This window comes from Pristiophorus japonicus, chromosome 23 (genome assembly GCF_044704955.1).
Source record: "Pristiophorus japonicus isolate sPriJap1 chromosome 23, sPriJap1.hap1, whole genome shotgun sequence".
Lineage (NCBI taxonomy): Eukaryota > Metazoa > Chordata > Chondrichthyes > Pristiophoridae > Pristiophorus > Pristiophorus japonicus.
The window spans coordinates 36917170-36933990 of NC_091999.1; the positions used below are offsets into that span (position 1 = coordinate 36917170).

Here is a 16821-nt window from a genome sequence, read left to right on the forward strand (position 1 = left end):
GTCTAACCAAGGTTCGATACAAGTTTAGCATTACTTCACCACTTTTCCATTCGATAACAATTCAATTCTATAACAATCGATCCCAATAATTTAACTCAATACTTTAAATTCTTAAGTCCAACGTTGTCAGCATGCTGCGACATTCGATGTCTGCAGATAACTGGAGATAATTTTGTTTTAACTGCTGGATCTTTTGCTATGCCATCAACCTCTTATCCAACTGGAACTGGCATTGCCTGATATGGTAGTCTTTGGCTATAGTATAGTCCAGAGACACAAGTCTGCATTTTCTTCAACATACATCAACACTGTTAGAAGCACGTAAAACACTGGTCTTCCTGTGGCAAGCACAAACCACTAGTCTCTGAACTTTTCTTATTCTAACATAATATTTCTAATCGAAACATTCTATGATGAAAATATCCATGGCCAGTTGGTTGCAAACACCAACTGTTGCTCAGTGAAATCTTTCTCTAATGATAACAACCACATTTTCCCCGATATGGAATGAACTAAACATGAACACCTTTCAGAAGCTGAATTAACCGAGTTCCCTATACCAACACCCCTCACATCTTCCTTTCACTTCAACTGAAAGAAAAACACCAGATTGCATCAGTCGGAATTTGAAAGATATTTACAACAGATGCTCGATATTCTTAGAGTTAGCATTGTTCTATATTCTGTCTACTCGAGGAGTTTGATAACAGACTTTCTCCTGTGAATGTAGAGCTGGAATATTGGGCCGGGATGTATTTACTTGTTCATCTTGTTGACTCGAAAATGTTGCCAATTATTTGACGTGACCTGTATTTTCTTAAATACATTTCCTGAATGGATTCAAATTTAACCCAGGTTTGCAGGCGTGATGCTCCATTCACACATCGAAGGTGAGAGAGATGCTGTGGGGCACACGCTAAGTCCAGTATCTGAAAGTGATTCACAGACTGGATTTAGTGTTTAGTGATCCCGGGTGTGTTACCGACACCATCCCACAATACCAAGGCTAGAAGAGGCACTCTGGAAGATATGGGGAACTTGAACTAGTCCACGAGAGTAACCAAAGGTATGAGAACTGAAATAATCCAGAGTTAGAAAGGAGAAAAGACCCCAAAATGGTGCAGTCAGTAACAGGACATCAATTAGTCTCCTCTTATCTTGGAACATTAAATACCGACACACTCTGTTATTGAAACATCAAAATATTATATTCCAGCCCAGGTATAGGGTTATTATCATCAGAAACAAACTTCAACTGTCGGAATGGACACGATTCAGTCAGGATGTGATTAACAGCAGCAATGATAGCAGAATCCAACCACTGCAGTCACTTGTGAACTTGCTGGTGTCTCAGCAGGTGGGATGACCGAGTGAATCCCTTCCCACACTCAGAGCAGGAGAATGGCCTCTCCCCAGTGTGAACTCGCTTGTGCCTCAGCAGGCTGGATGATACAGTGAATCCTTTCCCACACTCAGAGCAGGTGAACGGCATCTCCCCAGTGTGAACTCGCTGGTGTGTCAGCAGGCGGGATGACACTATGAATCCTTTCCCACACTCCGAGCAGGTGAACGGCCTCTCCCAAGTGTGAACTCGCTGGTGTGTCAGCAGGTGGGATGGCCAAGTGAATCGCTTCCCACACTCAGAGCAGGCGAACGGCCTCTCCCCAGTGTGAACTCGCTGGTGTGCCAGCAGGTCGGATGACTGCGTGAATCCTTTCCCACATTCAGAGCAGGTGAACGGCCTCTCTCCAGTGTGAACAAGCTGGTGTTTCACCAGGCTGGATGACTGAGTGAATTGCTTCCCACACTCTGAGCAGGTGAATGGCCTCTCCCCTGTATGAACTCGGTGGTGTTTCTGCAGGGTGGATGACCAAATGAATCCCTTCCAACACTTTGAGCAGGTGAATGGCTTCTCCCCGGTGTGAACTCGCTGGTGTTTCAGCAGGTAGGATGACTGAATGAATCGCTTCCCACTCACGGGGCAGGTGAACGGCATCTCCCCAGTGTGACCTCGCTGGTGTGCCACCAGGTCGGATGACTGAGTGAATCCTTTCCCACATTCAGAGCAGGTGAACGGCCTCTCCCCAGTGTGAACAAGCTGGTGTTTCACCAGGCTGGATGACTGAGTGAATCGCTTCCCACACACGGGGCAGGTGAACAGCTTCTCCCCAGTGTGAATGTGTTGATGAATTTCCAGTGCAGACGGGTAGCTGAATCCCTTCCCACTGTCCCCACATTTCCACGGTTTCTCCGTGGTGCGGGTGTGCTTCCGTCTCTCCAGGTTGGATGATCAGTTGAAGCCTCCTCCACACACAACACGTTTAGAGTTTCTCCCCGCTGTGAATGGTGCGATGGTTTTTCAGGCTGTGTAACTGGTTAAAGCTCTTTCCACAATCAGTGCACTGAAACACTCTCACACGGGTGTGTGTGTCTCAGTGCTTTTTCAGTCACACTGATGTTTGTAATCTTTCCCCACAGACAGAATAAACAAATATTTCTCCTTCCACATTCAAAGGCCGATGATATTAAAGTTCTGATGCATCGAGTGACTCTATCTGATCACGACGTGACGTTTAGTTTGAGTTTCCCTTCTTCAAATCCTCCCCTTCTAACACCCTGCAAAAGGAGTTTACAAAAGTCATCACTAAGTACAGGATTGAAATTCAGAAGAGACAATTCTAGTTTCTATGGAACATTCTTTCCTTCTGCTGTGTGGTTTTAAGTATTGTCTTAAAAAAATAATAAAGAGGGAGAAGATAGACTGAGAGTAAACTGGCAAGAAATATAAATACAGTCAGAGCTTCTACAGATATATAAAAAGGAAGAGATAGCTAAAATAAACGTTGGTCCCTGAGAGGATTAAACGGGGAAATGGCAGAGACTTTAAACAAATATTTTGTGTGGTCTTCACGGTGGAAGACACTAAAAATATCCCAATAATAATAGATAATCAAGGGGTCACAGGCAGCGAGGAACTTAAAACAATCACTATCACTGGAGAAAAAGTACTAGACCAACTATTGGGACTAAAGGTGGACGTCCCCTGGACCTGATGGCCTGCATCCTGGGGTGTTAAAAGAAGTGGCTGCAGAGAAAGTGGATGGATTGGTTGTAATCGACCAAAATTTCCTGAATTCTGACAAAGTCCCAGTGGATTGGAAAACCTCAAATGCAACACCCCTATTCAACAAGGGAGGGAGGGAGAGAGAAAGCAGGAAACTATAGAGCAGTTAGCTGAATATCTATCATTGGGAAAATGCTGGAGGCCATTATTAAAGAAATAGTTGCAGGACATTTAGAAAATCATAATAGTCAAGCAGAGACGGCATGGTTTAATGAAAGGGAAATCACGTTTGACAAATTTGCTCGAGTTCTTTAAGGATGTAACGAGCAGGGTGGATGAAGAGGAACCAGTAGCAGTTGTGTATTTGGATTTCGAGAAGGCATTTGATAAGGTGCCAGATAAAAGGTTACTGCACAATATAAGAACTCACAGGATTGGGGGTAATATATTAGCATAGATGTAGGATTGGCTAACTAAGAGAAAACAGAGGTCGGGATAAATGGGTCATTTTCAGGTTGGCAAACTATAACTAGTGGGGTGCCACAGGGATCAGTGCTGGGGCCTCAACTATTTACAATCCATATTAATGACTTGAATGAAGGGACGGAGTGCACTGCAGCCAAATATGCTGCTGATACAAAGATAGGTGGGAAAGCAAGTTGTGAGGAGGACACAAAGAATCTGCAAAGGGTTATGGACAGGCTCAGTGAGTGGGCAAACATTTGGCAGATGGAATATAATGTGAGAAAATGTGAGGTTATGCACTTTGGTTGGAAGAATAAAAAAGCAAATTATTATTTAAATGGAGACTACAAAATGCTGCGGTACAGAGGGATCTGGGGGTCCTTGTGCATGAAACACAAAAAGTTAGCATGCAGGTACAGCAAGTAATCAGGTAGGTAAATGGAATGTTGGCCTTTATTGAAGGGGAATGGAGTATAAAAGTAGAGAAGTCTTGCTGCAAATGTACAGGGTGTTCGTGAGACCACACTTGGAGTACCACGTACAGTTTTGGTCTCCTTATTTAAGGAGGGATATACTTGCATTGGAAGCAGTTCAGAGAAGGCTCACGAGGTTGATTCCTGAGATGAAGGGGTTGTCTTATGAAGTAAGCTTGAGCAGGTTGGGCCTGTACTCATTGCAGTTTCAAAGAATGAGAGGTGATCTTATTGAAACGTGTAAGATTCTGAGGGGGCTTGACAGGGTAGATGCAGAGAGGATGTTTCCCCTCTTGGGGGAATCTAGAACTAGGGTGCATAGTTTCAGAATAAGGGGTCGCCCATTTAAAACGGAGATGCGGAGGAATTTCTTCTCTGAGGGTCGTGAATCTTTGGAATTCTCTCCCCCAGAGAGCTGTGGAGGCTGAGTCAGTCAATATATTTAAAGAGGAGATAGACAGATTTTTGAAATATAGGGGAGTCAAGAGTTATGGGGAGGAGGCAGGAAAGTGGACTTGAGGTCAAGATCAGATCAGCCATGATTTTATTGAATGTCAGAGCAGGCTCGAGGGATCCAATGGCCTCCTCCTGCTCCTATTTCTTATTGTTAATCTGTGAACCTTGACCTGAACGTTCCAAAATGTTACTGATTTTGAGGAATAGACAAAATATCTAAGCATTGATAAATGCATCATCTCACATCTCCAACTGAGGTAACCTGCTCTAACTATGTCAGTATTTGTGTCAGCTGTGACTCAGTGGGTAACACACTTTCCTCTGGGTCACAAGGTTGTGGGTTGATGTCGCACTCCAGAGACATGAACACAAAACTCTCGGCTGATGCTCCAGTGCAGTGCTGAGGGACTGCTGTACTGTCGGAGGTGCTGTCTATTGGATAAGATGTGAAACCGAGGCCCCGTCTGCTCCCTCAGGTGGATGTAAAAGGTCCCATTGCACTATTTCAAGCAGAACAGGGGAGTTATCCCCGATGTCCTGGCCAATATTTTTCCTTAACATCAGTAAAGCAGATTATCTGGTCATTATCACATTGTAAATTGGTTGCTGCGTTTCCTACATTACGATAGTGACTACAGTTCAAAAAGAACTGAATTGACTGTAAAGTGCTTTGGGGCATCTGGTGGTGGTGAAAGGTGCGAAATAAATGCAAGTGTTTTTATTTTCGATATGTCTTTTATTACTCTCCCTTCTCCCATTGTGCCTCCTTTTGTCTGCTGTCACTTCCCCACCTCCTCTTCCCCACCCAACTTTACAGTTCATTTCTTGTGTACATGGTCTCTCTCTCTCTCCTTTCCCTCACTCTATCGCTCCCTATAAGCTGTCCATCTGCCATATCTCCCAGTCCTGATCAAATGCTCTCCCTGACCCATCACCATTTCTCCTTCCTTTATAGACAACAACAACTTTCATGTATATAGCACCTTTAAGAACATAAGAGTTATGAGCAGGAGTAGGCCATACGGCCCCTCGAGCCTGCTCCACCATTCAATAACATCATGACTGAACATCAACCTCAACTCCACTTTCCCGCCCGATCTCCATATCCCTTGATTCCCCGAAACGCCAAAAATGTATCTATCTCAGCCGTGAAATAACTCTGTAAAATGGCCCCTGGTGCTTCACAGGAGCATTATCAGATAGAATTTGACACCGAGGGTCAAAGAGGCACATTTTAAAGAGGGTTAAAAAGGAAAAGAGTGGCTCAAGTAAATGTTGGTCCCCTGGAGGATGAGACTGGGGAATTAATAATGGAGAACAGGGAAATGGCAGAGACGTTGAACAAATATTTTGTATCGGTCTTCACGGTAGAAGAAACTAAAAACATCCCAATAGTGGATAATCAAGGGGCTACAGGTAGGGAGGAACTTAATACAATCACTATCAGTAATGAAGTGGTACTAGGTAAAATAATGGGACTAAAGGCGGACAAGTCCCCTGGAACTGATGCCTTACATCCCAGGGTCTGAAGAGAAATGGCTGCAGAGATAGTGGATACCAAAATTCCCTGGATTCTGGGGCGGTCCCAGCAGATTGGAAAACCACAAATGTAACGCCCCTATTTAAAAAAGGAGACTGACAAAAAGCAGGAAACTATAGACCAGTTACCCGAACATCTGTCGTTGGGAAAATGTTGGAGTCCATTATTAAGGAAGCAGTAATGGGACATTTGGAAAAGCATGATTCAATCAAGCAGAGTCAGCATGGTTTTATGAAAGGGAAATCAGGTTTGACAAATTTGCTGGAGTTTTTTGAGGATGTAACGATCAGGATGGATAAGGGGGAACCAGTGGATGTGGTGTATTTTGATTTCCAGAAGGCATTCGATAAGGTGCCACGTAAGAGGTTACTGCACAAGATAAATGCTCACTGGGCTGGGGGTAATATATTAGCATGGATAGAGGATTGGCTAACTAACAGAAATCACAGAGTCGGGATAAATGGGTCTTTTTCCAGTTGGCAAACAGTGACTAGTGGGATGCCGCAGGGATCGGTGCTGGGTCCTCAACTATTTACAATCCATATTAATGACATGGATGAAGGGACAGTGTGTAATGTAGCCAAGTTTGCTGATGATACAAAGATGGGTGGGAAAGCAAATTGTGAGGAGGACACAAAAAATCTGCAAAGGCTCAGTGAGTGAGCAAAAATTTGGCAGATGGAGTATAATGTGGGAAACTGTGAGATTATCCACTTTGGCAGAAATAATAGAAAAGCAAATTATAATTTAAATGAAGAAAAATTGCAAAGTGCTGCAGTACAGAGAGACCTGGGGGTCCTTGTGCATGGAACACAAAAAGCTAGTATGTTGGTACAGCAAGTAATCAGGAAGGCAAATGGAATGTTGGCCTTTATTGCAAGGGGGATAGAGTATAAAAGCAGAGAAGTCCTGCTACACCTGTACAGGTATTGGTGACACCACATCTGGAGTACTGCGTACAGTTTTAGTCTCCTTATTTAAGGAGAGATATCCTTGCATTGGAGGCTGTCAGAGAAGGTTCACTAGGTTGATTGCAGATATGAGGAGGTTGTCTTATGAAGATCGGTTGAAGAGGTTGGGCCTATACTCATTGGAGTTCAGAAGAATGAGAGGTGATCTTATTGAAACATATAAGATAATGAGGGCGCTCGATAAGGTGGATTCAGAGAGGATATCTGCACTCATAGGGGAAACTAAAAGTAAAGGACATAGTCTTAGAATAAGGGGCCGCCCACTTAGCACTGAGACGAGGAGAAATTTCTTCTTTCAGAGGGTTGTAAATCTGTGAAATTCTCTGCCCCAGAGAGCTGTGGAGGCTGGGTCATTTAAGGTGGAGATAGACAGATTTTTGAACAATAAGGGAGTAAAGGATTATGGGGAGCGGGCAGGGAAGTGGAGCTGAGTCCATGATCAGATCAGCCATAATCTTATGGAATGGCGGAGCAGACTCGAGGGGCCAAATGGCCTTCTCCTGCTCCTATTTCTTACGTTCTTAGGGTGTTAAAGGAGAGGGAGGGAATTTTGGAGCTTACGGCCTAGGCAGCTGAAGGCATGGCCAGCAATGGTGGTGTGATTAAAACCAGGAATGTGCAGGAGGCCAGAGATCCTGGAGGGTTGTAGGGCTGGATGAGGTTACAGACATAGGGAGGGGCGAGGGCACGGAGGTATTTGAAAACAAGGATGAGAATTTTAAAATCGAAGCTTCGTGCCCAGTCACCATTTCTCCTTCCTTTACAGACGCTCCCTGACCACTCTCCATTTCTCCTTCCTTTACAGACGCTCCCTGACCACTCTCCATTTCTCCTTCCTTTACACACACTCCCTGACCACTCTCCATTTCTCCTTCATTTACAGACGCTCCCTGACCAATCACCATTTCTCCTTCATTTACAGACGCTCCCTGACCACTCTCCATTTCTCCTTCCTTTACAGACGCTCCCTGACCACTCTCCATTTCTCCTTCCTTTACAGACGCTCCCTGACCACTCTCCATTTCTCCTTCCTTTACACACACTCCCTGACCACTCTCCATTTCTCCTTCCTTTACAGACGCTCCCTGACCACTCACCTATTCTCCTTCCTTTACAGACGCTCCCTGACCACTCTCCATTTCTCCTTCCTTTACAGACGCTCCCTGACCACTCTCCATTTCTCCTTCCTTTACAGACGCTCCCTGACCACTCTCCATTTCTGCTACATTTTTTAAAATATTCAAAGATTTTAAGAAATCTTTGAAGGTCGCAGGACAGGTTAACAAAGCTGTTAATAAAGTGTAAAGGATCCTGGCTTTATAAATCGAGGCACAGAGTACTAAAGCCGGGAAGTTATGCTAAAGCGATATAAAACACTAGCTCGACCCCAGCTGGAGGATTGGGTCCAATTCTGGGCACACTTCAGGAAGGACACAAAGGCTTTGGAGAGGGGACAGAAGACATTTACTGGAATGGTGCCAGGGATGAGGAACTTCATTTATGTGGAGACTGGAGAAGCTGGGATTGTTCTCCTTGGAGCAGAGAAGGCTAAGACGAGATTTGATAGAGGTGTTAAAAATCATGAAGATGAGATAGAATAAATAGAGAAACTGTTTGAAACGGCTGATAACCAGAGGGCACAGATTTGAGACGATTGGCAAAAACAGAGGTCACATGAGGAAAACCATTTTCACACAAGGAGTGGTTAGGGTTTTGAATGCACTGCCTGACGGAGCGGTGGAGACAGAGTCAATAGTAGCCTTCAAAAGTGAATTGGACAAACACTTGAAGCAGAATGATATTGCAGGGATTTGGGGAAAGAGCGGGGAAAGCGGGATAACCGGATTGCTCCCCGAAAGTATCGGCGCAGACTCGATGGGCCGAATGGCCCCCTTCTGTGCTGTAATATTCTGTGATTCTAGAATTCTTTACAGACGCTCCCTGCTCAGTCACCATCGCTCCTTCATTTACAGATGCTCCCTGGTCCATTACTATTTCTCGTTGATTTACAGACGCTCCCTGGTCCATTACTATTTCTCGTTGATTTACAGACGCTCCGAGAGTTTGACGCAGACACAGCGCATGCACTGACCGCTCCTTCGGGCTGGAGTGGACCCAGGACCCGGCAGGCAGGGGGAGAATGTTCCCCGGTTTATATCCCCCCCCACCTCGGTGTGGGGAGAATGTTCCCCGGTTTATATCACCCCCGCCCCGGTGTGGGGAGAATGTTCCCCGGTTTATATCCCCCCCCCCAGTGTGGGGAGAATGTTCCCTGCTTTATATCCCCCCCACCCCCCGGTGTGGGGAGAATGTTCCGCGGTTTATATCCCCCCCACCCCCCGGTGTGGGGAGAATGTTCCCCGGTTTATATCCCCCCCCCCGGTGTGGGGAGAATGTTCCCCGGTTTATATCCCCCCCGGTGTGGGGAGAATGTTCCCCGGATTATATCCCCCTCCCCCCCGGTGTGGGGAGAATGTTCCCCGGTTTATATCCCCCTCCCCCCCGGTGTGGGGAGAATGTTCCCCGGTTTATATCACCACCCCCGGTGTGGGGAGAATGTTCCCTGGTTTATATCCCCCCCCACCCCGGTGTGGGGAGAATGTTCCCCGGTTTATATCCCCCCCCCCGGTGTGGGGAGAATGTTCCCCGGATTATATCCCCCTCACCCCCCGGTGTGGGGAGAATGTTCCCCGGTTTATATCCCCCTTCCCCCCGGTGTGGGGAGAATGTTCCCCGGTTTATATCACCACCCCCGGTGTGGGGAGAATGTTCCCTGGTTTATATCACCCCCGCCCCGGTGTGGGGAGAATGTTCCCCGGTTTATATCCCCCCCCGGTGTGGGGAGAATGTTCCCTGGTTTATATCACCCCCACCCCCCGGTGTGGGGAGAATGTTCCCCGGTTTATATCCCCCCCAACCCCCGGTGTGGGGAGAATGTTCCCCGGTTTATATCCCCTCCACCCCGGTGTGGGGAGAATGTTCCCCTGTTTATATCCCCCCCCACCCCCGGTGTGGGGAGAATGTTCCCCGGTTTATATCCCCCCCGGTGTGGGGAGAATGTTCCCCGGATTATATCCCCCTCCCCCCCCGGTGTGGGGAGAATGTTCCCCGGTTTATATCCCCCTCCCCCCCCGGTGTGGGGAGAATGTTCCCCGGTTTATATCCCCCTCCCCCCCCCGGTGTGGGGAGAATGTTCCCCGGTTTATATCCCCCCCCGACCCCGGTGTGGGGAGAATGTTCCCCGGTTTATATCCCCCCCGGTGTGGGGAGAATCTTCCCCGGTTTATATCCCCCGGTGTGGGGAAAATGTTCCCCGGTTTATATCCCCCCCCACCGGTGTGGGGAGAATGTTCCCCGGTTTATATATCTCCCCGGTGTGGGGAGAATGTTCCTCGGATTATATCCCCCTCCCCCCCCGGTGTGGGGAGAATGTTCCCCGGTTTATATCCCCCTCCCCCCCGGTGTGGGGAGAATGTTCCCCGGTTTATATCACCACCCCCGGTGTGGGGAGAATGTTCCCTGGTTTATATCCCCCTCCCCCCCGGTGTGGGGAGAATGTTCCCCGGTTTATATCACCACCCCCGGTGTGGGGAGAATGTTCCCTGGTTTATATCCTCCCCCGCCCCGGTGTGGGGAGAATGTTCCCCGGTTTATATCCCCCCCCCGGTGTGGGGAGAATGTTCCCCGGATTATATCCCCCTCACCCCCCGGTGTGGGGAGAATGTTCCCCGGTTTATATCCCCCTCCCCCCCGGTGTGGGGAGAATGTTCCCCGGTTTATATCACCACCCCCGGTGTGGGGAGAATGTTCCCTGGTTTATATCACCCCCGCCCCGGTGTGGGGAGAATGTTCCCCGGTTTATATCCCCCCCCCCGGTGTGGGGAGAATGTTCCCTGGTTTATATCACCCCCACCCCCCGGTGTGGGGAGAATGTTCCCCGGTTTATATCCCCCCCACCCCCCGGTGTGGGGAGAATGTTCCCCGGTTTATATCCCCTCCACCCCCGGTGTGGGGAGAATGTTCCCCTGTTTATATCCCCCCCCACCCCCGGTGTGGGGAGAATGTTCCCCGGTTTATATCCCCCCCGGTGTGGGGAGAATGTTCCCCGGTTTATATCCCCCTCCCCCCCGGTGTGGGGAGAATGTTCCCTGGTTTATATCACCACCCCCGGTGTGGGGAGAATGTTCCCTGGTTTATTCCCCCCCCCCCGGTGTGGGGAGAATTTTCCCCGGTTTATATCCCCCCCCGCCCCCGGTGTGGGAAGAATGTTCCCCGGTTTATATACCCCCGGTGTGGGGAGAATGTTCCACGGTTTATATCCCCCTCCCCCCCCCGGTGTGGGGAGAATGTTCCCCGGTTTATATCCCCCCCCGACCCCGGTGTGGGGAGAATGTTCCCCGGTTTATATCCCCCCCGGTGTGGGGAGAATCTTCCCCGGTTTATATCCCCAGGTGTGGGGAGAATGTTCCCCGGTTTATATCCCCCCCCACCGGTGTGGGGAGAATGTTCCCCGGTTTATATATCTCCCCGGTGTGGGGAGAATGTTCCTCGGTTTATATCCCCCCCGGTGTGGGGAGAATGTTCCCCGGTTTATATCCCCCCCCGCAGTGTGGGGAGAATGTTCCCCGGTTTATAGCCCCCCCCGGTGTGGGGAGAATGTTCCCCGGTTTATATCCCCCCCCCCGGTGTGAGGAGAATGTTCCCCGGTTTATATCCCCCCCCCGGCGTGGGGAGAATGTTCCCCGGTTTATATCCCCCCCGGTGTGGGGAGAATGTTCCCTGGTTTATTCCACCCCCCCGGTGTGGGGAGAATTTTCCCCGGTTTATATCCCCCCCCCCCGGTGTGGGAAGAATGTTCCCCGGTTTATATACCCCCGGTGTGGGGAGAATGTTCCCCGGTTTATATCCCCCTCCCCCCCCGGTGTGGGGAGAATGTTCCCCGGTTTATATCCCCCCCCTCCCGGTGTGGGGAGAATGTTCCCCGGTTTATATCCCCCCCGGTGTGGGGAGAATCTTCCCCGGTTTATATCCCCCCCCCAGGTGTGGGGAGAATGTTCCCCGATTTATATCCCCCACCCCCCCGGTGTTGGGATAATGTTCCCCGGTTTATATGCCCCGGTGTGGGGAGAATGTTCCCCGGTTTATATCCCCCGCCCCCGGTGTGGGGAGAATGTTTCCCGGTTTATATCCCCCCCACCGGTGTGGGGAGAATGTTCCCCGGTTGATATCCCCCCCCTCCCCCGGTGTGGGGAGAATGTTCCCTGGTTTATTTTCCCCCCCTCCCCCGGTGTGGGGAGAATGTTCCCTGGTTTATATCCCCCCCGGTGTGGGGAGAATGTTCCCCGGTTTATATCCGCCGCCCCCCCCCAGGTGTGGGGAGAATGTTCCCCGGTTTATATCCCCCCCTGGTGTGGGGAGAATGTTCCCCGGTTTATATCCCTCCCCCCGGTGTGGGGAGAATGTTCCCGGTTTATATCCCCCCCCTGGTGTGGGGAGAATGTTCCCCGGTTTATATCCCCCCCCCGGTGTGGGGAGAATGTTCCCCGGTTTATATGCCCCGGTGTGGGGAGAATGTTCCCCGGTTTATATCCCCCCCCCAGGTGTGGGGAGAATGTTCCCCGGTTTATATTCCCCCCCCCCCCCCGGTGTGGGGATAATGTTCCCCGGTTTATATGCCCCGGTGTGGGGAGAATGTTCCCCGGTTTATATCCCCCCCCCCCCGGTGTGGGGAGAATGTTTCCCGGTTTATATCCCCCCCACCGGTGTGGGGAGAATGTTCCCCGGTTGATATCCCCCCCCCCCGGTATGGGGAGAATGTTCCCCGGTTTATATCCACCCCCCCGCCCCGGTGTGGGGAGAATGTTCCCCGGTTTATATCCCCCGGTGTGGGGAGAATGTTCCCCGGTTTATATCCCCCCCCCGGTGTGGGGAGAATGTTCCCTGGTATATATCCCCCCCCGGTGTGGGGAGAATGTTCCCCGGTTTATATTCCCCGGTGTGGGGAGAATGTTCCCTGGTTTATATTCCCCCCCTCCCCCGGTGTGGGGAGAATGTTCCCCGGTTTATATACCCCCCCTCCCCCGGTGTGGGGAGAATGTTCCCTGGTTTATTTCCCCCCCTCCCCCGGTGTGGGGAGAATGTTCCCTGGTTTATATCCCCCCCGGTGTGGGGAGAATGTTCCCCTGTTTATATCCCCCCCCCCCGGTGTGGGGAGAATGTTCCCCGGTTTATATCCCCCCCCCCCGGTGTGGGGAGAATGTTCCCCGGTTTATATCCCCCCCCCGGTGTGGGGAGAATGTTCCCCTGTTTATATCCCCCCCCACCCCCGGTGTGGGGAGAATGTTCCCCGGTTTATATCCCCCCCGGTGTGGGGAGAATGTTCCCCGGATTATATCCCCCTCCCCCCCCGGTGTGGGGAGAATGTTCCCCGATTAAAACCCCCCGCCCCCCCGGTGTGGGGAGAATGTTCCCCGGTTTATATCACCACCCCCGGTGTGGGGAGAATGTTCCCTGGTTTATATCCCCCCCCGCCCCGGTGTGGGGAGAATGTTCCCCGGTTTATATCCCCCCCCCGGTGTGGGGAGAATGTTCCCCGGATTATATCCCCCTCACCCCCCGGTGTGGGGAGAATGTTCCCCGGTTTATATCCCCCTCCCCCCCGGTGTGGGGAGAATGTTCCCTGGTTTATATCACCCCCGCCCCGGTGTGGGGAGAATGTTCCCCGGTTTATATCCCCCCCCCGGTGTGGGGAGAATGTTCCCTGGTTTATATCCCCCCCACCCCCCGGTGTGGGGAGAATGTTCCCCGGTTTATATCCCCCCCACCCCCCGGTGTGGGGAGAATGTTCCCAGGTTTATATCCCCTCCACCCCCGGTGTGGGGAGAATGTTCCCCTGTTTATATCCCCCCCCACCCCCGGTGTGGGGAGAATGTTCCCCGGTTTATATCCCCCCCGGTGTGGGGAGAATGTTCCCCGGTATATATCCCCCCCCGCCCCCGGTGTGGGAAGAATGTTCCCCGGTTTATATTCCCCCGGTGTGGTGAGAATGTTCCCCGGTTTATATCCCCCTCCCCCCCCCGGTGTGGGGAGAATGTTCCCCGGTTTATATCCCCCCCCCGACCCCGGTGTGGGGAGAATGTTCCCCGGTTTATATCCCCCCCGGTGTGGGGAGAATCTTCCCCGGTTTATATCCCCCGGTGTGGGGAGAATGTTCCCCGGTTTATATCCCCCCCCACCGGTGTGGGGAGAATGTTCCCCGGTTTATATATCTCCCCGGTGTGGGGAGAATGTTCCTCGGTTTATATCCCCCCCGGTGTGGGGAGAATGTTCCCCGGTTTATATTCCCCCCCCCCAGTGTGGGGAGAATGTTCCCCGGTTTATAGCCCCCCCCGGTGTGGGGAGAATGTTCCCCGGTTTATATCCCCCCCCCGGTGTGGGGAGAATGTTCCCCGGTTTATATCCCCCCCCCCGGCGTGGGGAGAATGTTCCCCGGTTTATATCCCCCCCGGTGTGGGGAGAATGTTCCCTGGTTTATTTCCCCCCCCCGGTGTGGGGAGAATTTTCCCCGGTTTATATCCCCCCCCCCCCGGTGTGGGAAGAATGTTCCCCGGTTTATATACCACCGGAGTGGGGAGAATGTTCCCCGGTTTATATCCCCCTCCCCCCCCGGTGTGGGGAGAATGTTCCCCGGTTTATATTCCCCCGGTGTGGGGAGAATGTTCCCCGGTTTATATCCCCCTCCCCCCCCCGGTGTGGGGAGAATGTTCCCCGGTTTATATCCCCCCCCCGACCCCGGTGTGGGGAGAATGTTCCCCGGTTTATATCCCCCCCGGTGTGGGGAGAATCTTCCCCGGTTTATATCCCCCGGTGTGGGGAGAATGTTCCCCGGTTTATATCCCCCCCCACCGGTGTGGGGAGAATGTTCCCCGGTTTATATATCTCCCCGGTGTGGGGAGAATGTTCCTCGGTTTATATCCCCCCCGGTGTGGGGAGAATGTTCCCCGGTTTATATTCCCCCCCCCCAGTGTGGGGAGAATGTTCCCCGGTTTATAGCCCCCCCCGGTGTGGGGAGAATGTTCCCCGGTTTATATCCCCCCCCCCCGGTGTGGGGAGAATGTTCCCCGGTTTATATCCCCCCCCCCGGCGTGGGGAGAATGTTCCCCGGTTTATATCCCCCCCGGTGTGGGGAGAATGATCCCTGGTTTATTCCCCCCCCCCGGTGTGGGGAGAATTTTCCCCGGTTTATATCCGCCCCCCCCCCGGTGTGGGAAGAATGTTCCCCGGTTTATATACCACCGGTGTGGGGAGAATGTTCCCCGGTTTATATCCCCCTCCCCCCCCGGTGTGGGGAGAATGTTCCCCGGTTTATATCCCCCCCCTCCCGGTGTGGGGAGAATGTTCCCCGGTTTATATCCCCCACGGTGTGGGGAGAATCTTCCCCGGTTTATATCCCCCGGTGTGGGGAGAATGTTCCCCGGTTTATATCCCCCCCCACCGGTGTGGGGAGAATGTTCCCCGGTTGATTTATCTCCCCGGTGTGGGGAGAATGTTCCTCGGTTTATATCCCCCCCGGTGTGGGGAGAATGTTCCCCGGTTTATATCCCCCCCCCAGTGTGGGGAGAATGTTCCCCGATTTATATCCCCCCCCCCGGTGTGGGGAGAATGTTCCCCGGTTTATATCCCCCCCCCCGGTGTGGGGAGAATGTTCCCCGGTTTATATCCCCCCCCCCAGGTGTGGGGAGAATGTTCCCCGGTTTATATCCCCCCGCTCCCCCGGTGTGGGGAGAATGTTCCCCGGTTTATATACCCCGGTGTGGGGAGAATGTTCCCCGGTTTATATCCCCCCCCCCGGTGTGGGGAGAATGTTCCCCGGTTTATATCCCCCCCCCGGTGTGGGGAGAATGTTCCCCTGTTTATATCCCCCCCCACCCCCGGTGTGGGGAGAATGTTCCCCGGTTAAAACCCCCCGCCCCCCCGGTGTGGGGAGAATGTTCCCCGGTTTATATCACCACCCCCGGTGTGGGGAGAATGTTCCCTGGTTTATATCCCCCCCCGCCCCGGTGTGGGGAGAATGTTCCCCGGTTTATATCCCCCCCCCGGTGTGGGGAGAATGTTCCCCGGTTTATATCACCACCCCCGGTGTGGGGAGAATGTTCCCTGGTTTATATCACCCCCGCCCCGGTGTGGGGAGAATGTTCCCCGGTTTATATCCCCCCCCCGGTGTGGGGAGAATGTTCCCTGGTTTATATCCCCCCCACCCCCCGGTGTGGGGAGAATGTTCCCCGGTTTATATCCCCCCCACCCCCCGGTGTGGGGAGAATGTTCCGCGGTTTATATCCCCTCCACCCCCGGTTTGGGGAGAATGTTCCCCTGTTTATATCCCCCCCCACCCCCGGTGTGGGGAGAATGTTCCCCGGTTTATATCACCCCGGTGTGGGGAGAATGTTCCCCGGATTATATCCCCCTCCCCCCCCGGTGTGGGGAGAATGTTCCCCGGTTTATATCCCCCTCCCCCCCGGTGTGGGGAGAATGTTCCCCGGTTTATATCACCACCCCCGGTGTGGGGAGAATGTTCCCTGGTTTATTCCCCCCCCCCCGGTGTGGGGAGAATTTTCCCCGGTATATATCCCCCCCCCGCCCCCGGTGTGGGAAGAATGTTCCCCGGTTTATATTCCCCCGGTGTGGGGAGAATGTTCCCCGGTTTATATCCCCCTCCCCCCCCCGGTGTGGGGAGAATGTTCCCCGGTTTATATCCCCCCCCGACCCCGGTGTGGGGAGAATGTTCCCCGGTTTATATCCCCCCCGGTGTGGGGAGAATCTTCCCCGGTTTATATCCCCCGGTGTGGGGAGAAT

At 51.9% G+C, this 16821-nt stretch overlaps 1 protein-coding gene across 1 annotated transcript in view; it reads right to left on the reverse strand.

Moving 5' to 3' along the window:
- Positions 1–1396: 1396 nt before the first annotated feature.
- The window catches only part of LOC139235644 (zinc finger protein ZFP2-like), a gene marked incomplete at both ends in the record, with an annotated part of 115041 nt that continues 99616 nt past the window's right edge, over positions 1397–16821 (reverse strand). Inside the window, 2 exons of the mRNA XM_070866691.1 lie at positions 1397–1926; positions 2011–2098. Coding sequence (XP_070722792.1) covers positions 1397–1926; positions 2011–2098 — 618 coding nt within the window. The remainder of the gene's footprint in view (positions 1927–2010; positions 2099–16821) is intronic.